This window comes from Carassius gibelio, chromosome B7 (assembly GCF_023724105.1).
Source record: "Carassius gibelio isolate Cgi1373 ecotype wild population from Czech Republic chromosome B7, carGib1.2-hapl.c, whole genome shotgun sequence".
Taxonomy (NCBI): Eukaryota; Metazoa; Chordata; class Actinopteri; order Cypriniformes; family Cyprinidae; genus Carassius; species Carassius gibelio.
The window spans coordinates 16,502,883-16,529,416 of NC_068402.1; the positions used below are offsets into that span (position 1 = coordinate 16,502,883).

Consider the following 26,534-nt stretch of genomic DNA (forward strand, 5'->3'; position numbering starts at 1 on the left):
AGAGAGGGTGAAATATTCAGTTTGTAAGTACAGTACTTTAGGGTTCTAGGTGTTTATGTGTTGCACCATTACCCTCCACTCCACAGTTTATTCCTCATTTGCTGGCTGCCTGAGGCCTGTGCATGCCTGTTGTGTTGTTACTTCAACACATACACACCGATTCCTATCTTCGGTATGTCTGGAGATGTTTGTAGCCCTACTCATTTATGACCTTCTTTGCCATTAAAGGTAAGAAAACAGCTGGAGTGATCATTTGTCCCCATTTTCTCCTTCCTACTTTTACTGTTTCTTCCTTTTTTTGATGTTGTTTAAGAGCTATAATGCTGTTCAGTCATTACGTTATCTGATCTCTCCATCAAAGAAAGGTCATCAAGCACACGCTCACTCTGGCCTGTAGATGTAGTCCTTCAACCTTGCCACACTCTGGATGATGGGGTGTGTGTGTGTTTGTGAAACCTGCTTTAAAGAGGTATCAGCTTCTGAGATTTCTTTCGGGCATAAATCCTAACGACTGATACAATTGCTTGGGAATCAATATATATTCCCGTTGATCTCAGTTTAATTCAATTGGAAATAATGGCTACCCAATTACATCTGGTATAACTGCTCTAATTAGTGACTTCAGTCCTTCTCACTTTACATTTACTGTTTTTTGTACTTGAGGCCAAAGCAAAATTTCTGTAGCAGAGCATCTCAGCTGTTCCTTTACCTCAAACTCTACTCTGTTTGTGTAGCCTGTGATAAAGTGTGCTGCAATCACACACACACACAGAGGAACCAAGCATTACTCCTGATGAAAGCCTTGGATGAAGGACCATGTCGTATAACAGGCCATTAACAAAGGCTGCAGTACAAGAGCTGCTTTTTGTCCCATGGCTAAATATCCACTCTCCCTCCGTTTTCCACTTCCTGCCATACAGCTACTGTGTGGACTTAATGAGATCATTTTTGTGTCTTTTTACAAGGTGACATGTCAGTGTCAAAACTGGTCTTACAGAGGGAGACAGAATGCACAAAATACAAAGACATGTGAGAATTGTAATATATTATGATATTAAATTAGACATGTATACCATGCATTTTAAACCTTTATGTACAGTTTCTTAATAAGGAAACCCAATGGCTGTCATTAATGGCTTTTTTTCCTTGGAATAATTTATTTGTATGCAGCTAAGCTGGAAAAGCCATTGGAAATATGAATGTAAAGGTACAGTATACGTTTATATTTACGTTTCTATACATATATTTGTATACGTACAGTATACAAATATATGTCATGCCAGTAAAGCTCATTAAAATTAAACCATTTTGAACAGGGGAAAAAATATTTTACATTTTCAATATGAATGTTTTTGGCATGGCAGTGAGTTGATCTTGCTGTTTGAGGAATCTTTCCTACATGGCTTCCTGCTGTTGCTGTTTGCAGCTGGAATGTGAGTGTTCATATTCCAGCCACTGCCGAGCGTGTTTGGCTCCCCCTGGTTACTGTATTTAACTCCTTTCCTCGAGCTCAGCTCTCAACAAACTTTTAGTGTGAGAGAAACAGACAGCAGTATGACTGATTTGCACCATCAGATACCTGTAAGAGGTTTATTATCACAGCTCAGCTTCTCAAATCATCTTCAAGTGAAGTACATTTCTGTTATGTTAAATATATAATAGATAATGAATAAAATATAAATTATAAATTCAAATGCAGTGTTAAATAAAGGTCAACCAAAAGAAGCTAAAGTTCAGCTTAATGTTAAGTAAGATTTGACTGTACATTAATAATATATATATATATTTTTTTTTTAATGTTTGTGCAATGTAGACAGGAAAACAAAGTATAAAAATACATCAATATGGTGCTGTACCAATGCTATTATAGGCCAGGCTTAAAATGCTGTGCTTATTTATATACTACAGGGGTCCCTGGTCCATCTCTCTATCCATCAAGTGATCCTTGGCCTGTAAAAGGTTGAAGACCCCTGGTCTAGAGCCAAAGGAACATGTGTTTTTTACATGCATGGTGAAAAGTAAATATAATTTAATTGAGGAACGGTCACATGCTTGACATTGAGAGTTTTAGTGAGGTAGGGCTTTGCACTGCACAGGCTCTGTTTATACTGGACCCCTATAAAAATAGATAAACCTAACCCAGTGATGAAAAACTTAAATACACTGACCCACATATGTGGGTTCAAATTAGTATGACCTTAATTCATTGTTCAGGTTCACATGCAGCGTGGTAGTTGAAATCTCCTTTGTGCTTTGCAGATCAGCCTCAAAGCTTAATGTTTGATTATGAGGGCTTCCCATGATGTTTCATTAATTTGAACAATATTAATTCCATCTGTTTTCATTTATGAAATAATGTATTGTATTTGCTTTAATGGTTAAATGATTGATTTAAGGGCCCTGTCAATGTTTCTTAAGAAAATCAATATCCAAGATGACACTGAAAGGCATTGGTTGAAAAATTGCTTTAACCTAGTTTTCATTTAACCAGTTGTATTTAGCAATTTATCAACACTGAGTAACATTTGTTTGCCCGGTATGAAGCTCCTTGAGCACCAAAGCAGCATATTAGAGTGATTTCTGAAGAGTAATGGAGTCTGAAACTTCAGCTTTGCCATCACAGGAATAAATTACATTTTCAAATATATTAAAACAGAAAAGTTATTTTAAACTGTTAAAGAAAAAAACTCCAACAACTGCAGATGGACAAGAAAGAGGCATACAGACTTTTAAAGAAAGAAGAAGCATTCTGAGGTACAAATAATGAATCAATCATTCAATTAATTAACTGTGTATTAAGAGGTGACTTAATTCTGCTCAGACCAGCTGTGCATTTGGCTGAGTCAGTGGCCCCTTGTGCCCCCTCACGGTCTGTCTTTCTCCTGGTTGATCCCAGCTCATCTTTAGACAGTGGTGAGCAGATCAAGTGTCAATCACTCATCTTGGACAGCATGTCCCCTCCCACTAAAGCTCTCTGTCCATTCACTCCGTCAGCGGGAAGCCAGTCTCTGGGTGTGTGTAGCTTTCTCACTGAAAAGCCAGATTACAGTGTTTCCTACTGTGTTTTGTCAAGAGTCCTGTGCAGTAAATTAAATTTGACTGAATGATGTATTTTGGTTAACATTTAATTTCAAAAGTGCTGTTCCCATTTATAACATCACATTAAAGTCAGTTAATGTTACTTAACCGTGTCAGTGCATTACTTAACTGTGTCAGTTAGTTCAGTTATATATATATAATATTAATATTATTTATATACTATTACAGTCAAACCAAAATGTATTCAGACAGCTTCAACATTTCTCACGTTATATCACAGATTATTTGCTATAGTTTAGAAAATGGTAATAAAATGTCAAGAACTCAAGAGTTAAACTGTCAAAACAAATTCATATTAATAATATCAGATAACTTTGATAGAAAAGTATGTAATGGATTACAATCAACCAAAATTATTCATCTGTTAAATTTAAATTCACAATTAGATGATACCAATCAAGGTCAACCAATCACCAAGCAATTCTTTGTTCAATCTGTGATATAAAAAGACTGCGGTAGTAATTAAAGAAACACACTTAAGCAAAACATGCTCAGGTCAAAGTGTCTGAATATTTTTGGATCCCAAGTTTTACTGGTAGTCCATTGTATGAAGGATGTTTGGGTATAATATGTCACAGTTCACTTTATTTTGCTATCCTCACTTACATTTATGAACTATAGTGTCCTGCACCCACTAGTAAAAAAAATATTAAATTATATATGGTGTCTGAATATTTTTTGGTTTGACTGTATATTATATATTAATATTTTAATTTGAATTTTATATTCATTTTGACTTCATTTGTATTAGTTGTCTTTTTTGTCTATTTAGCTAATTTATTTTTATTTTAATGTTAATTAATTCAGTGCTTAAAAACAGTAAACTTATTTCCATAAGTTGCCAAGGCAAGTTTTTTTGTTTTTTGTTTTGTTTATTTCAGTTAATGGAAGGTCACATTACCAAAACTGGTTGGATGAGTTTAGCTGATCAGAATTTGATGCATGATTGTGTGAAAACATTATTTTGAAGTAAAGTTTCGCAGTAAAATATATATATATATATATATATATATATATATATATATATATATATATATATATATAATGTATATGTATATATATATATAATGTATATATATAATGTATATGTAGAGAGAGAGAGAGAGAAAGAGAGAGTAAACTATGCCTTAAAAATACTTTTTCAATTGTAATACGCTGCAAATTAAAAATGTGTAGTACACTATTTTTCCCTTGTGTCTGCTTTGCTCCAGAGTATGATTGGGAGGATCTTTGAGCTGTGGGTGTGGTCAGAAGTTTCTGAGACAGACTGGCAGGCAGTGTGAGGGGAGGGGAGGGGAGTGAGTGGGCGGTCTCTACCTCGTGAGCTGCTGCAGTGTGTGGGGAGTGTGTCAGTGTGTTGGAGACCTGCAGTTAAGAAGGGTTAGGGAGCAACAGACACACAAACTTGCCCACTCAGCACACATGCACTCACACACAAACTCAACTGTGGCACGGGCCGCCACCGGACTCGCTGGAAAATGAATTTAATGAAGGGAAGGACAGTCAGCCTACAGCATGGTGAGTACAGACAACTCTGGAGTTTAGAGGTGCTAATGGCTTTACCTTGTGGGGGTTGAGACGGGGGAGGGGTGGGAGACAGGGGGTACTGTTGCTGTTTTTACTGACTTTTACTGTACTGCTGCTGATTGACTGTGACAACAGTGTGAGAATACACTTTAGCTATAGGGGAACGTCTTTGTGGTGATGCATTGTGCTGGTTATCCGTGTTAGACTTGAATAGTACCTTTAGTCAGTGTGTGTTTTATAAGGAATAAGTACTCAGAGTGTGTGTTGGTGGTCTGTACTGTCCTTGACGCAGGTAAAGCAGCCGACGGCAATGAAACTGTGGATTCAGCATGAACACACTCCGCTGAGAGCTGACTGCGTGATGCTGTTTTTCTGCTGGTTTGACTGGGTCTGTGTGTGACCTCTCTTCATGATTATCAGGGTCTTTCAAATTTGTGTGTGTGTGTGTACTCAGGCCTGTCACGCCAGCTGTTCTCTGCATTACACTCGTCTCCTTTACATCTCAGCAAGCCTATGAAGAGGTCAGCATTGCAGAGAGGAAGGAAAGTGTGTATGTGTGTACAACAGTCTTGGACTTTCGTTCTCTTTCAAAGGTCACTGCTGCCCTGAAGGTGAAGAAAGAAGGCAATATGTTTTATTTGAGTTCTATTTTCATCGAGTTTGAAAACATTGACATGTGAGGACTCAATTTAGCCTCATCTTTTGTGTTTGGGTTTGCCGGGTTGATATCAAAAATGAGCCTAGAAGGAAAGAACGGGGGCGGAAAGAGGGGCAAAATTTAGTGTTTGGTGTAGAAGTACTTTGTCATTAGTACAGTCATATGCTCAGTCTTCACTCCAAACCACAATTACGCTCCGAGCAGGTTGTGCTGTGCTACATCTGCTAATTTGAACCACAAACATTCGTTGTTCTTATGCTTTACGAGGAACTTCCTCTGACCTGGAGTGTATGGTCTCCAAGAGCGCTGCTGGGCCTGTCCTGTGAGCAATCGCCCTGTCCTTGTAATTGAGTGAGCCGGGTACTATTTACAAAGTCAATCTAAACATCCAATCCCCCAAACCGGCCAAGCTGCATATGGTTCAGTTTTTCAGGAAACACTGCAGCTCTGGCTCAGTGATCTGTAGCTGTAGAGGTAACTGGAAACAAATGGGTTTAAAAGCAAAATAGCCTCCACCTCATTCATTCAAGCCCACCACTGCTTGTCAAGATGTCAGAGGCTTAAATTAGGTCCATTTATTGTGTCCTTTTTTTGTGTCTCTGTGCGACTTGGTGGTGAGGTTATCTTTAATTCGACCCACCTCGCTGTATAGAGATTTGTCCAAGGGTCACTGGGTTATCTAGAAGTGTTGTTTGAAGAGCAGGTTTACTCAGATGCTTCAGAGAGGTCTGAGGTTTGTCTGCATCTGTTGTCAGGAAGAGAGCTGTTCTTGAGCCTGTTCTGATGTGTTAAACTTTAACCCTTCAGAGTAACACTGCATGTTTCTAATGGCACTTTTCTGCTGCGTGATATGACTTGGTCTATTCACATGTTGTTATTGTTGTGCCACCTCTACTGCCGCGACTGGGGCAAACTTTTTCATTCCACGTTGCCCCATCAAGCTCTTGCTGGATCCGCTCCTCTGTTATCAACTAGAGGAATGTTTGTACTTCCTCAGTAGACAGCAAAACAGCCATTTTTGGTTGTTTAAAAAGGTGCGCTCTTTCAAAACAGTTGGGTTCGATCCTTCGCTGGCTGTGCTGATTGTGTGTGTCTCGTGTGCAAGTTCAGGTAGTGACAATACTCTTCAGCCAATCAGTGATCAGCGGAGTTTGCACGTCACGTTTTGGTAATGGTACGGTTCACTTGGAACCTCAACTGAGGTGGTACTACAAAAAAGCTCCAGGTACTGTATCCAGTGGAAACCCCCAAAAGTGAACCGTACCGTGCCGTACCATGCAATGGAAAAGCGCCATAAGATCATGACTCTTGACTGAAGAATTTCACCACTCAATTCTTCAGGAGGCTTCATGAGAAAGGCAGCTGCAGGGTTTTTATAACTAGGGAGTCTCAACAGTAATAACAAACACCTTGTCTATGATATTTAATGTGTAGGCATCTGTTTGTAAATTTGAGGCTATATTTTGCTAGTGGGCAGATTTGTCTGACATGTGTTTCTGAGAGTATAATTACCTTTAGGGCAACCTGAAGAAGTAAAATAAATATGACAGTACACCCCTTTTGAAACACACACACACACACACACACACACACACACACGTTTGTTTTTGTAAAAAGTAGGGACATCCCATAGGCCTAATAGTTTTTATATACAAAGTGTATATTCTATGGCCCTACACCAACCCTACACCTAACCCTCACAGGAAACTTTGTGCATCTTTACTTTCTCAAAAAAATACCTGTGTCATACCCATGTCATTATACAAAGTTGTGTCCTGATATGTCACAATATATATATATATATATATATATATATATATATATATATATATATATATATATATATATATATATATATATATATTATAAAACATTTAGGCTTACCACAGTTGCATTTGTATGATCAAAAATACAGTAAAATATGTAATATTGTGAGTTATTACTATAATTCAAAACAACAGTCATTCAGTTGTCATTACTCCAGTCTTCAGTGTCACATGGAAAATCATAGAAATCATTCTGATGCGCTGATTTGTTGCTCAAGAAACATTTATTGTGATCATCATTCATCAGTAGTTATTTTACTTAATTGTTAGGAAAAGATAATGCTTTGGGATTAAATACTTCAGAAGAACAACATTTAGGCTATTAGAAATCTTTTGTAACATTTATAAATATATTTACTGTAAATTTTGATCAATGTAATGCGTTCTTGCCTAATTAAATAAAAATAATTTAAAAAAATGTTACAGACCCCTAACTAGGATTTGTGTGTGTGTGTGTGTGTGTGTGTGAGAGAGAGAGAGAGAGAGATGGAGAGAACAGGAAGGCTGATCTCATGGCTGCTCTTCATATTGCTGAGGCAGAGGAATACTCGCGATGCTTCTCCTGATCAGACCTGTTTAATACACAGTACAAAACATGATCACAGCACTCTCTTTCTCGCTCTTGTTCCCTTCTGTTGCTTTCTGTCTGTTATTCTAGATATGCACAGAAAACCACTGTTCCCATCATTCCAACTACTAAAAAAACAAAATGTCATGTTAGTTCAGCACTCAGATTGTGACATTTGGTTATAGTCAGGTCCATTCCAAACCCTGCTAATTGGATAGTCCTCAATAATGCAAATGCTGTTTGGTGGAACAGGACACATGGGGATTATGGTCTGCTTGGACTAACCAATTAGCCTTCATATGTGCTTTACAGGTCCTAAAATTTGACCCTGCAAGAGCACATGTTTGTTATGCAGCTGGAGCGCTCTGATGTAGTGATGTGTACAAAGATAGATCATCCAGTACGTTTAGGATAGTCTGCTTGGTTTGAAATAGTTTTTAGTGTTAATGTTAACAGATGTCTGAGTAAATGGGAAGCATTTTTAAATGTAATTGTGATATAATGGGATTCAGGCAGAGTTCAGGGCTGGTGACTAAAGACCTTTAGGGTTAATTTTGTCCTACATGTCTGTAAATCATGGTGCACTAGTCACCTTTGGGACAACTGTTACATACAGACACAACTCAACACATGAGGAGATTCTAACTGTTTGGTCCTGCGTGTCCCGGCAATTGTTCCCTGATCGTTAGATTTTGGTATATTCACACTGTCAGTGATTTCCCGGAATCTGTGCATGCGTTCACACATAACCCATGAAAGGTCTCGTAAAGACAAGTGACATCAGGATGACGTGTAATGTACAAGTCGAAAACGCTAGGCACTTTAACTTTCACTTAAGGTGTTGCTCAGATTCAGCACGGATAGTGAGGAGCTAACATATTATTTCACCGTGAACATTGATCTGTCTTCAAAACACCCCGGTAAAAGAGTCGCACAATAACGTGTGTCATCACTATGACAAACCCATTACAGTTAGCATTGGTTCTGGCTTTTGTTCACACAGAGCTCCTTCTGGGACTGAACCCAGCAATGTTACTAAGTCCCCAACCCGGGATCGATCCCGGAATCAATCCCGGGACGTGTTTGCTACACACACAAGGCAATCCGGCAATTTTCCGGGACCAATGTGCAGTGTGAAAGGGGCTTTTGTCTTGTTTCTTTTGAGGCATTGATGCTAATCATCATTCATTCATCATTCACACTCTTCATCCTTTAGTAAATTGTCATCAATGTTAGCTGCATAGATATAGTCTCACTATAAGTAGTCAGACCATAATGTGTAAAACCTGACTGAAGTTCCAACTGTGTTACAGTTAATACAGTTAACAAAATAGTCAATGGGGTAGACTTTGACTGTAAGAAGAATTTTTTTTTTTGTTAAATAATATAATATGGGCAAAACAGTTGTTGTTGTTGTTTTTTCAACAGAAGTTGTAAAGGTTGTGAGTTTTTAATTAAATTTTTAGTGAACTATTGCTTTATAATACATATTTTTAATATAAATAAATCAAGGTTTCAGAAGAGTTGGCAAAGCAGATATCAGATCTCTCAAACGGAATATGACCGCATGAATCAGTGTACTGTTAAGGATCTTGTTTGTGTGAAGCTTGCTGCTTCAAGAATGCTGTCACACCCTTTGGGTCTCTCTTCTTTAACATGGTAATCCCAAAACACTAGGCTGGAAAGAAAATCATTTTGAGGAATAAGTGAATGGTTCATTTGTAGAGGAAAGGATGAAAAGGAAGACCATAAATATAAACATGTGCACACATTTTAGTGACAACATGTAAACACTCATGTTTAGGTGAATTTCTACCAACCTTTTCACCTCGAGACCTATTTTAGCAGAAGCCAGAAGAGTTGTGTCCATAATCACAAAAAATCTTGTCAGTTCAAACTGAAACTTGCTCATATTATTCACACTTACTTACCTGTTAGCTTGCACATAAATTTGTCAAATAGAATTGCCGCTACAAGCACACATTTAGGCTTGCTTGAAGTCTAAATGTATAGGATGTGTAAAGGGTAACTGAATGTCCTAGAATGGCTGGACTATGTTGTCATGTGATCTTCTAAATTGTGTTTATCTTCACAGTTGGTGCTCATTGCTTGTGCCAAAGTCAAACATTGGGACCCCACAAATTTATGTAACCCCTTTCACATGACCTTACACTGTCACATCCTGCTGAGTTCAGCCCCAGACAGTGTCGCCACAATATCCAGCTCTCAGCCAATGGAGTCTTTCTTCACAATAGAAGAGACGAGGACTCAATCCATCAGTGGCAGAGGGCCAAAAGTCAACGTTTTTTGTGTTTAGCTCATGAATAGGCTTTGATCTCAATGCAGCCGCTCTGAAGTTGTACACCGTTCTGGAGATTAACCCCAAAGACCCAAGGACTCAGGATTTTGAGTTGTGTATTTGACTGATTACGTGCCAGTGAGTTTAGATGGAGTCCCATCTACAGGTTTGGATTTCATGGATAGGCTGATACAAATTAGATGGGGTTTATTTTAAGGTGACACCTTAAAAGAAGCTAAGCTGTTACAGGGCTGGCCTTGTAAGTCTGGTATTTGTATGCATTTCATTCATACGAACGTGTATATTTTAGCAACTGCCATGTCTTTATCCTAAACTCCCTCTGTTGTATTGCCTATTCATTGGATTTAAGCAGTTTCAATTTTGAATACCAAGGTTCTTCAAAATACACTGTAGTATTGCCATAGTAAATGTCTTTAAAACAAGTTATCATGTCAAAGTACTGTGCAGTAGCATGGTGATTTCTTCTAAATTCTCAGTGTTGTAGAATATAGTTAACCTTCCCATCCTAACCTGCCGGATCAAGTTTTGTGATTTGACTGCAAAATTGGGCAAGATCGTCAGATGATCTGTTCTCTTTTTTTTATTAACTGCTGGATGTGTTAGCAAGGTAAGACAAACAGAAACACACACACCTACACATACCTCAATTGGTCATTCTCCACAAAGCCATAAATAATGACTGTGGGCCCCAAATGGTACTAATGATGCACATTTGAGTGTGTTGAGTAAACAGCTGTATATGGATGGAGCCTCTTATGAGTCTTGGCTTCAGGCACACTGTTCACAGCTTGACGCCAGCGCAGTGTCAGTGTGAATCCGAGCGCTGGCCTGACGCCTCTGGGTCAGCATGTGGGCCGCCTGTAGACTGCCACTCGTCCAGCATCCTACGACCTTATATAATAAACATTAGATCTGTTCTTACTGGCACAGCATTTCATTTTTCTTTTGGACCAGCAAATTTCTAGTCACTGGGAACTTACCACAGTAAATGATTGTTAAAAAAAAACATGCACGTGGGTAAGGTTTGTTGATCTCTTTGAGGGCTGTTTGAACAGTTATGACTTGTGTGAGCATCAGGTTTGATTCCTTGTGGAGTGTCAGACAGCGCTCATTTTCTGCCTCACTCACCCCAGGAATGTGATGAACTCAGCTTTAGCACGGCACCATTTTTTCAGATTTTTTGTAACTTCTCTGGTGTTTCATAACTCAAACTTAAAGTCAACAATTCACTCAAAAACGAACACTTAAAGATGTTCAATGCACAGACTTCTGTGTTCAATGTTAGAAAGTCAGTCATACAGCAGCATGTTAGTATCTATTGCTTTAATGCAGATCTTTTATAAACAAGCAGAGTGCCAGAATCTCAAACCCTGTCTACACAATCATAAATGAAATGTTGCTGACAGTTAGAGTTGAACATAGTTCCATAATTAGGTCCTTTCCTGTTCTCTTAAGCGAAATAGTCTCTCTTGGGATCCGTTTTAGTGAAAAAATGACTAGCTAGGTACCATTTCTGTAGTTAGCCAGTTGATAAATATTTCCTGAATGTGTTATTCTTGCAGTGAGCTATATTTGAGCACTGGAAGGTGTTCCAGGTAGATCTGACCTCATCAGTGATCTGTGAGTGAGTTCAGCAGCATTGGACAGTCATTTGATGTGGTGACTGGGAGGTGTGATAGTGCAACAGCTGCTTCACCTCTTCAGGAAGTCAGTAGATGCTAATTGTTCCCTTGTCCGGAACCTTATTCTTATCAGCCTGCTGATAACGGAGTAGGAAGTTGTCTATATTGGGGGTTGGGAGTAGAAAAAAAGAGAGGTTTATACTTTTCTTTTGTGTTCATAATTCCCCAATGACGTACCACCATCACATTGTGCCCTGCCAAAGTTTCCACCCTCTAAACCTCTGTGCCACCCTCATGCACAATAGCCTGGTCACCTGATCAGCTGGGACAGGACAAACACTGGAAATGGAAATATTTGTTCTTTCTTTTTGGTACATCACATCTCTTTCATTATCTGTGCCTCTTTTCTCTTTCACTTTGTTGCTTTACTGGACAGCTGGTTCAATCTGTCACTTGTGCTGGGGTGAAAGGTCAGGTCCCCAGTGCTTTGGCCTGCCATACGTTGTCTCTCAGCGTCGCTGTGTGTGTGTGTGTGTGTGTGTGTGTGTGTTTTAGTGTGTGCACATATAGTTGACCATGTCTCTTATTACCTTGCACATCTGTTTGAGCTCAGCTGCAGTTTGACACAAATGCACTTGAAAGAGCAAGGTCATATTTATTCAACTCATTCAAATTGGCCGACAATTTTAATGGATTATATTATCTCTCTAGCTACATTATTCCATCTTTTCATGTTTCTCAGTTTTTAAGATCAAATCTGAAATCTCCTATCATCTATCCTACCACTGTGCTATACAGCACTTCACTATTGTACACAAGGACAGTATGTAGGTTTAAATGCACTTTTAAAAAGTTTCATTGCAATCCTTCAACTATTCAGTTACTCATTTTTTCCTATACTTGAATAGACAGATGAAGGCTGCTGCTCAACTATCCAAAAACCCATTGTAGCTCGATTACAACTGCACATGTAAACCTAGATTGTGTTCCACATCACTGCTTTTCAAACATTTTTGTGCTTTCATTTCCTAAAAATGTTGTTCTGTAAGGCTCAAACAGTCTACAGAGGGATTCACTGTTCCCTCGGGACAGATGCAATTGATTTGATTATTCACCAGTAAGAGTGTTACCCATAGAGATGCTTTAAGTAATCTAATATTGTGCAGCCAAAGGCCAGGCTGCCATCTTAAAAGGGGACAGACTTGATTTAACAAAGCTGTATGCCGTGCACTCTCATGTCATGATTATCATTAGTGAAAAGAGCCCATGCCATAAATAACACTCCTCCTGACAACATCCCTAGACACAGACAGCCACCATTAGATGGTTTTGTCGCATTCTGGGAAATGGTTCAATTCAGCGTGTATGCCAAGGTTTAATATTGTTTTCAGAAAGCAAGAACAATACAAAGGAACTTTGTCTGATCAATTGGACATTACACAAAGTATAATTCAATAATGAGATTAAATACATGTCACACGTGTTTCAGAGAAAGCACACAAAGCCAGTTGTAGTCTGATTAACATGTTGACATGCTGAATTAGGCAGAGCTACGATCATTTTATCTGTGTCTGTTAGTTTGCCTTAAGGTTTCAGCCATTTAAAAAAAAATGAAGCTTACTTTTTTCAAAGTTTTTACATGCATGTTCGCTTGTTAATTTATCAAACATTACTTTCAGCTACCCTTTATTAGCTGATGCTAAAGTCCCCTTTAGGTAGGGTGATCATATGTGCCGTTCATACGGGACACATCCCAGCCAGGATTTTAATATTGCCTAAAATATCCAGGTTTTGGTTATTTGCACTGTGCAGGTTGATCGTTGTGTAACATTCATGAGAGCTATATTTTTTTCTTTTTCTTTTTTGCAGCGACGCTCCAGGTCAATCGAACAAACAAACACGTGCGCATATTTGCATCACTTTGATCGTTCCCTGTAGATCTCACCTTCTCACATGTAGCCCCATGTTGGTCGATTATGTACAATACCTGCATGTTATTGGTCAAACTGCTCTAGATGTTTTAGGCATTATTAAAATCCTGGCTGGGACGTGTCCCGTATGAACGGCGCATATGGTCACCCTACCTTTAGGTCTACACAGGGTTGCCAGGTCCCAGAAAAATTTCCAGTCCAAAGCTTACTCAAAACCCGCCCAAAAGGAATGAAAACCAGCACAATTTGGACGAACCAGCGACTGGGTTGTTTTGACCCATCAGTTGGGTTACTGCCCAGAAGGTTGGGTTAAACATTTAGCCCAACTGCTGGTTGAAAACAACACAATCGCTGGGTTTGTCCATACAAACTCAGCACTGGGTTGTATTTAACTCAGCATTTTTAGAGTGTACTAGTATTATTATTATTTTTTTCATAAATTCTTTCAAGCCAACTTTTAATTTTAGGCCCCATGAAATTCACTTTATTTTTTCCCCTAGATTCTGTGTTTTTCATTAAATTTATTTTGTATGATTTATACAAATTTATCATGAAAAATCCTGTCTAAAAACTTTCAAATTATAATTAGGGTTGCAACGATACCATTTATTCAGATCCGATCCGATACTGAAATACTGAGTATCTGCTTATACCCATCCAATCCGATACCAGCACAGTTTTTTTTTTTTTTATCAATGTAGAATTTCTGTACTTCTCTGTGTTGACCTGATCGTCACTCTTTTGTGTTAATCACAATCTACTACCTATCAACAACTTCATTTTGATGAAAAATAACAAATGAAAAAATATATTATCATAATCTATGACAAAAATACTATTATAAACTAGGTTAGTGGATAACAATACACTGGGTCAATACACTGGCCAATCAGGGCAGACTGCGCTTGTTGGAAGGAGGGACTTTGTAGAAAAGATGTGCTTGAGAGAGGCAGGGCATAGAGGACCTACAATAATGTACAGTATTTGAAAAATAGTGTATTTTTTGAACAATAAAGCATGTCAACATATTTTATTACACCAAATACACAAAATAATGATCTTTAAAAAAGCATCATATCATATCATCACCTTTAATAGAAAGTTCATAAATGTAATGCATCATTGCTGAATAAAAATACTGATTTAAAAAAAGTCGTACTGACCACAAACTATTTAACTGATTTAAGACAGTTTTGTCCCTGAATCACTGAACAACATGCTAAAAGACCTTTTGTCAGATTCTGCCAGGGCTTGCATATGAAGGCTCAGTGTAATGAAGAACAAGCCAAACCAAAACCACAGAATATCTGCCTGACAAAGTGTGGTACAGCGCACTCACACAAGCTTATGAGGCACAGTGTTTATCCTGTAGGCATGACTACGGACCTCTGCAGAATGATACCATTGTAGACCCAAATCTCACCAACTTGTTTCACTAATGCCTGAGAGAAAAGACCAAGATGAGTGATTAAAAAAGGGAGAGGAATGAACGGCTTGTGTGGCCATTCAGATCTGGAGAAAATTAAGCCGTCTGCTGCAGACTAACAGTAAATCCCTCTCCTCTCTCAGAATAGGCCCTTCTTAAGGTCTCCCATTCAGCTCACAGAGGAAAAGCCTAAGCTGCTGTTTCTTACCTTTAAAAGGTAAAATGGAGAAGGAATGTGGAATATTTGACTTTCTCTTGGAAATGTTTGCTTTTACACTGTTAGAGACAGGAAGTCTGCATTGAATCCTATTCTTTCCTTGGTCAACAACACACTACAGGCACTGTCAGACTCATAAAAGAGCATTAGTCATGACGAGTACATGAACACCGCCTCCTCCAATCAACATATTTCTGTCAGGTCTTGCCACTGTTCATGTTCGCGTAAGTTTAATGAGAGTGACGGCTCTTGAAAAAATTATATTGCGATTGCTCACGATGATGGGTGGTGTGTGTTACTGTTCGGGTTTAAATGGGGACCCTAATGATGTTATACATTATTCAGCAGAGAGGGTGCAGGATTTTGTGGGCCTCAAGAGCTTTTCCACAAGGTTCATGCTCTGCTTTTTAATTGATGACTTCTTGGCACCTCTGTCAGAACAGTTTGAGAGGAAAAGCCCTGTGTCTCTTGCTTTTGAAGGCCGTCCTGCTGTCAAAAAAAAAAAAAAAAGACTTCCATTCATCTCAAATTCTCAAATAACAATGGACATTATAAGTCTCCATTATAGAACTCTTTGGTTTTATAGATCTCCTGGTTTCTTCCCATTAAAATAATATTTTTTCTTATATAAGTGTGAAGAACATTTTAATAATCTAAGGAACAGTTTGTGAAATTTAAAAAAACTGAAATGTTGATGTCAATGAAGAATCTATATATAAGATTTTAGCTGAATCTGAACCAACATCAAAAAGCAATGAAGATCCCACGACCTGGAATTAATTTACTCTTGAAAAAGGCTGTGAGAATGTATTCTGTACAAGAAGTGGCTCATATATTGGAAATGACTGATGTTGATGAAGAACATTCAGGCATGTTGATGATGTTTAGACCTGGTAAACATCAGATGAACTTTCACTTCAAACAACACAGATTCTGGAATTCAGATTTGTGTAATGTAAAATGAGTTGATCAAATGGAGTCTGATTTTCTAATGAATCTAATGCATCAATGCCTGAGTATTTAAGAATGTTTTCAGAGCTGGAGAAACCTGACTAGACAGACCAATGTGCATTCTTATAGCTCCAGATATGGATCAGTGTATGAAACCAGCATAAAACTCTCGTGCAGATTTGAGCTTCAACTTCAAGATGAGAGCCAGAGAATGAGCACACTTTCATCCTCTTGGTGTTATTTCAGATGGTTGAAATGTGTGTGAGGGGATCTCAGTTCCCAGGCTGACTGAGTTACAGCACTGATAACAGTATGGCACAGCAAGGTCGTTGTAAATGAAGACATTTACTTGGCTATATAAATGGGGACATACCACAGAGCAGGGATTCTCAACTATTTTGGCTTCCAGGTATTGTCCAGGACAAAATTGAAGGTCCTGTTATCTGAACTGATGTGTTCCTCTGCAACCTCTGTTGTAATAAAACAAACATTGATGTACATCTTTATTATTAATCTTCTTTAAATGTAATTTTCATTTAAGATATTATCATTTAAACTATTTTTGTGACAAGTTTGACAGGCCTCTCTGGTTGTTTGAGAACAACTTCCATAGACTTTTATCATTTTTATATATAATAATTATCCAAACTTTAGACAATCCCTAACAGAAGCAGCACTTAGATTGTAAGATGTGGTGCTTATGCTAACCAGCTTTTGACTTTAATCAGAAAGTGTAGTCACATGACATCTTTAATCTCTCATCTTCTGTTTAATGCTGGTGGAATTACAATATTTACCCTCAGTGCACCTGTGTGTCTGCTTAGCTCACAGCTGTGTCATGTTGATTTTAGTTTGTTCATTCCCACGTTCTTTATCTTTCTTACTCTCAACATAAACATCTTCATTTTAACTCTGGTTTTGCTATGGTTCCCTTAACTTGTTTGGTACGGTCATACCCCAGATTACTATCTACACATGTGTGCACATACAGGTAATCACACAGAGAGGGGGCTCTAAAGTGGTGTCTGAATGTTTCATCCATCACTCCTGCCTGACATGCCTCAGTCATGGATATGCTAGACTGTACTTTTGAGCTTTAATGACCCCAGTAGTTTTGTGAGGCCCTAAGTGGTACTGTAAGTACTGCATCATGAGGATGTTAGTTGCGTAGAGTTTCTTTCAGGGCAGTTGTGTGGTCTGGGTGGAATTCAGTAATTAAGATCAATGAGTTTATTGATAATCTACCGGAAATGAGTAATTAAGGAAATAATTCAATAACACAGTTATGTGTGATACAGAGAAGAGGAGAGGTATGTAAGATGCGCCCACATGCTAAGTTTTAAAGGGGGGTGAAATGCTATTTCATGCATACTGAGTTTTTTACACTGTTAAAATTAAGTTGTATGTTTGAAGGAGTATTTTTGTTCCCAAAATACTCCTTCCGGTTTGTCACAAGTTTCGGAAAGTTTTTTTGGAGTATGGCTCTGTGTGACGTTAGATGTAGCGGAATTTCCTTATATGGGTCCTAGGGCACGTCTGCCAGGAAGAGCGTGCACTCCAGTATAGCGAGGCTGAGCAGCACAGACATTTCACTGATCAGAGCGATTCACTGATCAAAGCGAGAGCATCGCGAAAAGTCACAAAAGAAGTGTGTTTTTGGTTGCCAGGGCAAGACAACCCTACACAGATTACCAAAAAAAACAGCATTAAGGGACCAGTGGATGGAGTTTATTTTTACAGAGCATCAACGGAGTTGTGCAAGTGTTTGTGTTTGTTCCCTGCATTTCGAAGATGCTTGTTCACAAGGCCCAGTTTGACGACGGATTTGCGTATCGTTTATTTCTTAAGGATGATGCAATCCCAAGGAAAAAGGGTCACGATCGTGTGGTGGAACCGCAGGCGGTGAGTAAAACTGCTTCAAATATCTCTGCCTCCTTGTTAGTGTGTCCCCTCCCATGCCAGAGACCCGGGTTCGAGCCCCGCTCAGAGCGAGTCGTTGCTGCTGCTGCTTTCGTTCAGTTTCAGCCTCTGGATCTGATTCTGGATCATAAATAAACGGCTGAATCTGACTGTAAGCCATGGTTTGTTTTGGATGATGGGTTTTCCCTCACGGTAATGTCACAGCTTCCACATCCTCTCAACGCAAAAGCCTATTCGCGCTCGTGATTCTTTAGCTTCGCCCACACGTCACGCCTCCAGCCGGTCGTGTTTTTCCGGGAAAAATCGGTACAGACTATCTTTCTCTTATGAATATAATAAAACTAAAGACTTTTTGGATTTATGAAGCATGCAGTACTACTCTATATGTACTCAAGATTAACAGGATATTGAGTGAAAACGAGCATTTCACCCCCCCTTTAAATGTTTTTACTGTCACTTAATTCATTGTCTCTTAATTTCCTTTTCTTAATTATAATGTAACTTTGGGGATTGTGAAATATTCCAGTTAATAATACCCAATGAGAAACCAATGCATAACATATGGCAACACTGAGATTTCAGGTGAATTTACATGGATGCTAACCTGGCGAGTACTGACATGATTGTTGGTTGAGATGATAGTGGGAGACTGATGAGATACAATTATAGTATTTGCAGTGAACGTAATCATTATTTACAGAGAAACACTGCAACATAGGTTACGTTGAGCCTGCTTCATTTTTTCAAGAAAGGCAGTGATGCATGTTTGTTGCAGATGTGATATGACATGCAGTACAAAAGTTGTATGGACTGTACAGATGTTTTTTTTTTTCTATCTCCTTGCATGATTATTGATTGCATTTATGCTGCTATTGATTAATCAGCTGTCAATCGATAAGCTCAATTAATAAATTTTAATGGACATTAACCAGTCACTGACTGTAGACACGGTAAAGTTAGACTAGAGGCTGGAGCAGCTGTTATTTTTAAGCGTGTATTGGTTGCTCCCTGCACTGGCTTCAAGAGTCATGTTTCACTGCCAGTCGCTGTTCTTCTCTAAACTTCTCAGATCGGAACGGAAGGCTCATGATGGAGACCACCAGGGACACTGATCAGCTGCTTTCAGGACACGTGTGGACATGGTAGAAAAAAAGCTTGGTCTAGGTTTTGACTGACAAGGCCAGGCTTGGGGTGATTCACTTCCTGAGAGTGTGTCTATCTGTGTGCCTGTGTTGGACTTAATACCATCTTGAATTCTCATTGTTCGTATTAGAAACAAAAAAATGTGTTGTATTTATGTCAATACTGTTGAGATCTAGTCTTGAAGAGAGTTTTTGTGCTTCCTCTGATTATTTGTATGTTTCTCTACAGGACTCTGAATCTCTGGACAACTGCATTCAGAGCACGCTCTCTGCTCTCTACCCTCCATTTGAAGCCACTGCGGCCACCGTGTTATGCCAGGTGTTAGACGTGGTTGAGACGAAATACCGTGGAGACGGACTACGCTACATCATTGACTTCCTGGTGCCTGCTAAACACATCCTACAGAGCATTCAACAGGATGCATGTGTGAGTATCAAAGTTCTCATTTTATTTATTTATTTAATTTATTCATTATTATTCCTTCTATATGTTGTGGTTATATTTTAATTTTAAACTAATGCAAACCCCATATCTAGCCTGATAAAATTCATAGACATGCATTCTCTTGTATTATTCACTTGTATTATACATGTGACACATTTCCCTTTCATTCTTTTCAGTTCTCTTACTCATTGCTTAACTCATTCTGTCATTTATCTTAGTGTAACATTTACGACCTTATTGTGTTCACGATTTCTCTTTCGGCCTCTGGTTGTGTTTTGTCATGTCCTATTCTGTCTGTCATGTTTTGTTAGCTGAGCCCCCACTCATCATTAGTCATCATGAGGGTGTACCCAGAACACACACATGTGCATCTTAAAACAAAAGGCACGGCAAGCCTGTTGGCCTGAATGTTTGTGTTAGTGCTTCTTGTTATGGTTATTTGAGAAGAAGCCCTCAGAAGTCCTATCAACACTGCAGAGCGCTGGGATTTTTCCCAGCCAGATCAGTACAGATACACACACTCACATGCTCTACACAGCTGTCTACACACACATGTTCTTTACACTCGACTTCAGCTGCTGGTCCCTCAGTTACAATTTTCTTTGTGATGCCACAAGTTGCTATACGCACAGCATACTTGATTCTAAGTGACAAGGAGAGGACAGGAAATGATGGATAGATGGGGATCTGGAGATAACAAAGTCCGGGATTCTTTTTCTTCTGTATTTGTTTGGAAAAAAAGTTCCAATCATCCCTACTCTGCACACTCACTTTTAGTATCTGTGATGTTTCATGAGCTGAAAGCCAGTGCCAGGGGACAGCTGGAATGGTTCCACTGTGCACCTGAAAAAAGACCATTTAATAGGACCCCTACCGTTTTATTTATACCCCCTTTATGGTCTCAGTTTTTGTACTTTGTGTGTGTGTGTGTGTCCATGTGCATTTATGCTCTCGTGAACCCTGTGGGAACAGCGGCTGCTTGCTGCACCTGGGGTCAGTGGAGTATCTCCAGGTCTCTTCCTCCATGGTGGGGGCTGCAGCTTCAAGGTGAATGAGGATATAATAATGGGAACCAGAAGTTTAAAATGAAAGGTCTGTGAATAAAAAGCCCTTTCACCCCCTTTACATTCGGCACAAGGACACCCAACCCTCCTTCCTCCCTTGCCCTGCTCTGCCTTTCAAAGGAAACGGGTCATTTTCAGCCTACCCTAGTCAACTTATAGACATCCGAGATATCTCAAAGCACGTTTGCATCAAGTTACACAGAGAGGGTCAGTGTTACAGTCTGTGACATGACTGTCAGGGCATATAGGAAGAAACCCACTGAATTATGCAGTCGTTTCAGGACTCCATGGCTATTTCTGATTGTTTAGTGTCCCAGTACACTTCCGTTGTAGTAAACTTTGCAAGCAGAATTCAATCAAATGATTGAAACAGGGTACAGAGTGACTACAGGGCTCGCTAACTCGCTCTCTGAAATTGAGTTTAATAAAGGGGCTTATTGAGCAAACTGTCTCATTGGATCATCTAGAAGCATTGGGGTTCAGCAAGAAAGAATCTCTCATAGTCCTTGTCCACTTTAAGTCCTAGTATTCCCTGTGCTGCGTTAATAAAATGCCATGGTATATGCGGTGGTAAATGTGGCAGAATGTTGCATTAATTTAATTTATTGGATATATTCTACTTTTTGCAATACATATTTTTCCCCATTGAGAAAGCCAAAGTCATCTGTGGCAATTGGTTGTAAGCAGTAGTTTCCCATTGTAGACAAGCCTGTTATCTTATATCACTTTGTTCCCTTAGAATGGGAAACAGACTCTAGAAAGCATAAATAGCCACCATGTCTTATCTCCATATTTTAATGGCCCGAAAAAATATATTTGCTGAATATAAATAGTTTAGCTGGATGACCCATTGACAGAACCCTGACTCTTCTACTCTGCTTTGCTAGATTTTTTTAAATAGCAGTATATTCAAGTTTGGAATGTATTTTTTAAGAAAACTGAAATGTGTCCAGCAAGTCTTTCCATGTAATTATCAACAGTTAAATTAACAATTATTGATGACCTTACTGATTATTCCCTCTCTCTGTTCTCTGCAGTTCCCATACTGTGGTTTCCTGTTTCGTCATGAGGGCTGGCCGCTGTGTGTCCATGAAAAGATCATAATTCAGCTCTCATCTTTGGACTGGCGTGTGTTACGGCCAAGCGACTTCTACTTACAGGTGACACCATCACCCAAAAGCACCCCACGCATCACAGTGAAGTGTCTGGCAGCTAGCAGGCAGCATGTGGAGGAGCTGGATGTGCCAGAGCTAGCATACACCTCTCTATTCACCATGGATTGGCTGGACTCCCTCAACCGGGAGAGGAGTGTGGTCAGAAAAGCCGCCCTGGAACACTGTCTTTTATCAGCAGATAATGATATTTTTAGGGTACCGTGGGAGGATATTGTTCACCCAGAGTTTATCAGCAGACCCCCCAAAGTTTCGGAAGAAGCTGAAAGTAGAGGGGTGGCTAAGGAAGTTGCCAACAGAGAGGAAAGGGACTCGGAAGTAGATCAACAAGACAACCCTGAGAACATTCAATGTAGGATTTTTATTGACACTTCGACGGACCAATCAGGGGAGATGCACTGTCAGAGCAAGGGGGTTAAGCTCCTCCCTGCTCTCAGTGAGATCAGTAAAGAGAGCAGTGGACGGAGCTCTAGCAGCACGGCAGAGGATTCAGAGGGAGAGTATGTGGAGCTAGCTGATATCTCCTTACCACGCTTTTCCCCACAGAAGGGCTCTCTCACTCAAGCCATTAGCATGAACTACAGAAATCTACATAAACCACAGACTGCGGCTTCTACTCAGCCTAAAGCCAAACCAGAACAGAGTCTATTGAAGAATGGCGCATGCTCACAGAGCGTGGTGTGTGCCATGCTGATTGAGGAAAACCTGAGTGATACCTACCAACCTGTGATTTTAACCCCCACTGCTCCTGCAGAGGCAGAGCCTCAACTACAACAGGTGGATGGGTCGGAGCACACCTGTGCTGCAGGTACAGCCTCCTGTGACAGTGTGTCTGAGCATGAGTCTGAGCGAGAGTTTGTGTCTCAGAACTCTGACTGTGATACTGCCCCACTTCTGGATATGTCAGCACATAACATATCACAAACAGACTGTGAAGCAGTCAACACATCACAACTAGACAGCAGTCTAGTCAGCACATTACAACCAGACAGTAAACCAGTCAACACGTCACAACTAGTCAATGGGCCAGTCAGGACATCACAGCCAGACGTTAATCCTGAAAACACATCTCATCTAGACAACCATCTAATGAGCACATCACAGCTAGACAATGAGCCAGGCAAGACATTTTATCCTGACATTGAGCCAGCAAGCATAGTTCAGCTAGACAACATTCTAGCTAGCACATCACAATCAGACGGCATGCCACCACTAGTCAATGACCCAGTCAAGACTTCACAACCATGCATTGAACTAGTAAGCATATCTCAGCCAGAACTTAAACCACTAAACATATCTCAGCTTGACAGCGAACTAGTCAACACATCACAACCAGACAGAAAACCAGTCAGCTCATCGCAACTAGTCAGTGAGATAGTCAAGACGTCACAATCAGATCATAAACTAGAAAGCATATCTCAACTAGACAGCAACATAATTAACACATTAGAACTAAACAATGAGCCAATCGAGACATCAAAACAAAGTAGCGATAACAAACTAGTCAGCACATCACAACTAGACAACAGTCTAGTCAGCACATCACAACCAGATAACCAACTATTCCACACATCACAACTAGAATGTGAACTAGTTTGTATATCTTTACCAGAAAGCAAACCACTCATTGCTTTAGATCTGTACAGCATGCCACTAAGTACATCACAAACAGACAGCAAAACAGTTCACATGGAGCAACAATACAGCGAGGTAACTAGTATATCACAACCAGAGAATGAAATGTTATCTGGTACTTTAGAGAGGGTAAACTCAGATCAAGCTTATCCGGCTAAAATTGAACTTGTTGTGTTTGATCCTGCTGCAGAAGCAGAAGTCATTTCTGAATCTGAGCAGGTCCGAGGTGATCATGGACTGGAAAGCTGTTGTGATTTACAGAACTGTAAAGTGTTGGTTTCTGAGTCTCTAACTGTTAGTGTGTCTTTACAAAAACAGACTGAGCAAACAGAGCACAGTGCATGTCAGATAAACAAACACATCCAAAACCCTCCTGAGCAAGTGCAGGATCTTTCTGCCCCAAAAGAAGACCATCAAGCATTTAGTAACGGTAGCCATGACAAGAATGAATCTGAAGGTGATTATAGTTTGAGTGCACAGGAAGAAGGTGGGCCTGTTTCGGCTGCTCCTCAAAGCGAACAGGTAGCCTTGGCCTCTGTCTCCATGGGGCCTGAGGAGGATCCGGTTACGCTCATTTCACAGGGTCAGGTGAGGACAGAGTCCCACGAGAACAGACACAACGAGACTGAGGTGAAACTCCAGACAAAAGAAGCCCATGCAGAAAGAGAACTTGCAGGAAATGTATCTTGTAAGGAAGAAGGAACGGTAGAAAAGAAAAGCATTGGAGTGACAGAAAGCAAGACAGAGAATGACGTAGTAGCAGTTTGTAAGGCAGAGGAAGTTGAGACTGCTCAAACAGGTCTGGTAGATGCCACACCCAAGTCTGATTCCAGTGTTCAAGTTCAAGAGGAGGGCAGCTCCTCTGTAGGAACAGATGAGAAGAAGCAAACCGGTGTTGAAGAGAAAGGGGTGGAGGAAGAGGAGACCGTGGACATTACTGTGAGTGAGCAAGAGGCCATAGTGACCAGCTATTCTGAAAATATTGTCCAGTCAGCATGCAAACAAGTCCTTGATCCAGACGCAGATGTGCCTGACACAAATGGACACATGCTCACTCAGGACAAACCTACCTCCAAAGGAGAAGGGCAAAATACAAAGGAGGAGAGAAAGGGGGAAAATGAGGAGAGGCAAGAGAATGAGGCTACTTCCTCTGCAAATGGCTGTCCAGCAGGGCATCAGCAACAAACAGACATGGACAACCATTTCCATCAGCAGGAAGAGCAAGGTAGAGTCATCTTTAACAATGTCCATCCCGCTAACCTTTACTTTATCCACATGCTTTCTTCTCCTTTTCCCTCCATTTCCCCTTGTACCTCCATCCCTGTTCCTTCATCTTAACTGATGCATCTAAGCTTGCATCTGCTTCAGATGCATCTAAAGCCTTCCTGTCCTGATGAAGAAAGACCTGCTTCTCTTCCTTCTCTTTTTATTTATCCACTCCATTCATAACCTGCTTTTACAGCTTTTTCTTCTTCCTCACATTTTGTCAGTATATTTTAATGTTGATCATTATAATCTCCTTTTTTTTCCCCATTTAATGGTGTTTCACGCATGAATTGTGTTCGAATTCCCAAAGCGTCTCTGTGATTTGCAGCAGTTGTTCACTAGGAGTCATTTTTTTCATCATTCATCCATTCCCTTGTCCACCTAGTATATTTACTTTAGATTAGCAGACTAGCTTTGGCGTTTCGACATTCAGCCCTCTGACAAGTTACAAATGGCTCGCAAATGGCCCGTGCAATGGCCTGATAGAGCTCCTTTTCTCTTTAGGCTGAAAGAAAAGCGTGGGAGGCTCTAGTTTTACTTCGACTGGGCGCTTTACAAGGGCTGGCTTCGTAGCAGGTCATATTCCGGCCTCTAGACAGTTTGTTTTCAAATTTAGACACACATTAATTCCACTGAACACCATCCAAGATAGACGGCGTTTCACATCTGAACCGCTAAAGGAAACAGCTGAAGAGAAGCCTGGGTCATGTGCAGGATTCCTGCTTTGCGTACTTTAGTAACTCAATCCTGATTTCGTTTAGATTAAGCTATCTTTAGACATTTGTTGAGCAGAGTGTTTTTGTGTAGCAAGATTGTTCCCACAACTTATTTTGTTCCTGATTTGGATCAAGTAAAGCAAGGCTATGTTGTACTAATTAGTTCCCACAATATATTAAAGTGTATTATTTAAGTAGTGCAACAAATTAACAAGTTGTGGGAGTGAATTTTGAATACATGGCCACACCATTATTTTTTATGTCCAGGACACCATAGCTTTTTTAATTAGCCCTCCACATTGTGAGTTTCTGCACAGGGTGCTGTCAGTGCCCCACTTCCTCTTCCTCTTCATGCAGAGGATTTGGTTGCCAGGATGTGCTCACCTGGCTCAGGTGTGCTACAGGTGTGAAGAAAGATATATGAGACGAGGTGAGGTGGGTGGGCCTGAACACAATCCCTGCTGTGGGATCTCTGAGACTGCAGGGGGTAAGCGGAGGGGGATGTTTAAGTGCGTGTGTTTGAGGGTTATAGATGGAGTGTTTAAATAATGGAGAACGGGTGGGGGTAATACTGCTTTGAAGACAAGAACAGAAAGAAGAAATAATGGTGTGTTTGTTGTGGTAGTTTGACCATGATGGATCTATTTCCTTCTTTCTTAGTGGGTGGTTCACAAACCTTAAACATTTTTTTCCGTTTTAGTACAGCGGTGTGTCTATACACACAAATAAGTAAGCTTATCTTCTATTTTTTCTTCTTCATTTTATTCTTTTCACCATAAATAAATTTTTCAGAGGATTTCAGGTGTTATTTCTTTTAATCCACTGTTTCAAGTGAATAGGATTCACTAGGAATTGAACAGTTAACTTCGAATATTCCGTGTCAGCAGTTTGCTGGGAATTTAGCTTGTGTATTTTTAGTTCTGAAAGGAAAATTATCTTTGGACAATGCTTCTCCAAGATCTATAAAACCTCTTGAAAAGCACTACAGCCTTTAATGAGAATCGAGTCTGTGAAAAAGAGTGCTGATGA

At 39.8% G+C, this 26,534-nt stretch overlaps 1 protein-coding gene across 3 annotated transcripts in view; it reads left to right on the forward strand.

The window, feature by feature from the left end:
- The window catches only part of LOC127962438 (uncharacterized), an 80,984-nt gene that overhangs the window by 17,101 nt on the left and 37,349 nt on the right, over positions 1–26,534 (forward strand). For 2 of the 3 annotated variants that reach the window (XM_052561997.1, XM_052561998.1), the window contains exons 1-3: positions 4,447–4,617; positions 19,437–19,634; positions 21,754–24,748. In XM_052561997.1, the coding sequence (XP_052417957.1) occupies positions 4,615–4,617; positions 19,437–19,634; positions 21,754–24,748 (3,196 nt within the window). In that variant the 5' untranslated portion in view covers positions 4,447–4,614. Of the gene's footprint in view, positions 1–4,446; positions 4,618–19,436; positions 19,635–21,753; positions 24,749–26,534 lie in introns of those variants that run through there. The other variant, XM_052561999.1, reaches the window with a different exon arrangement.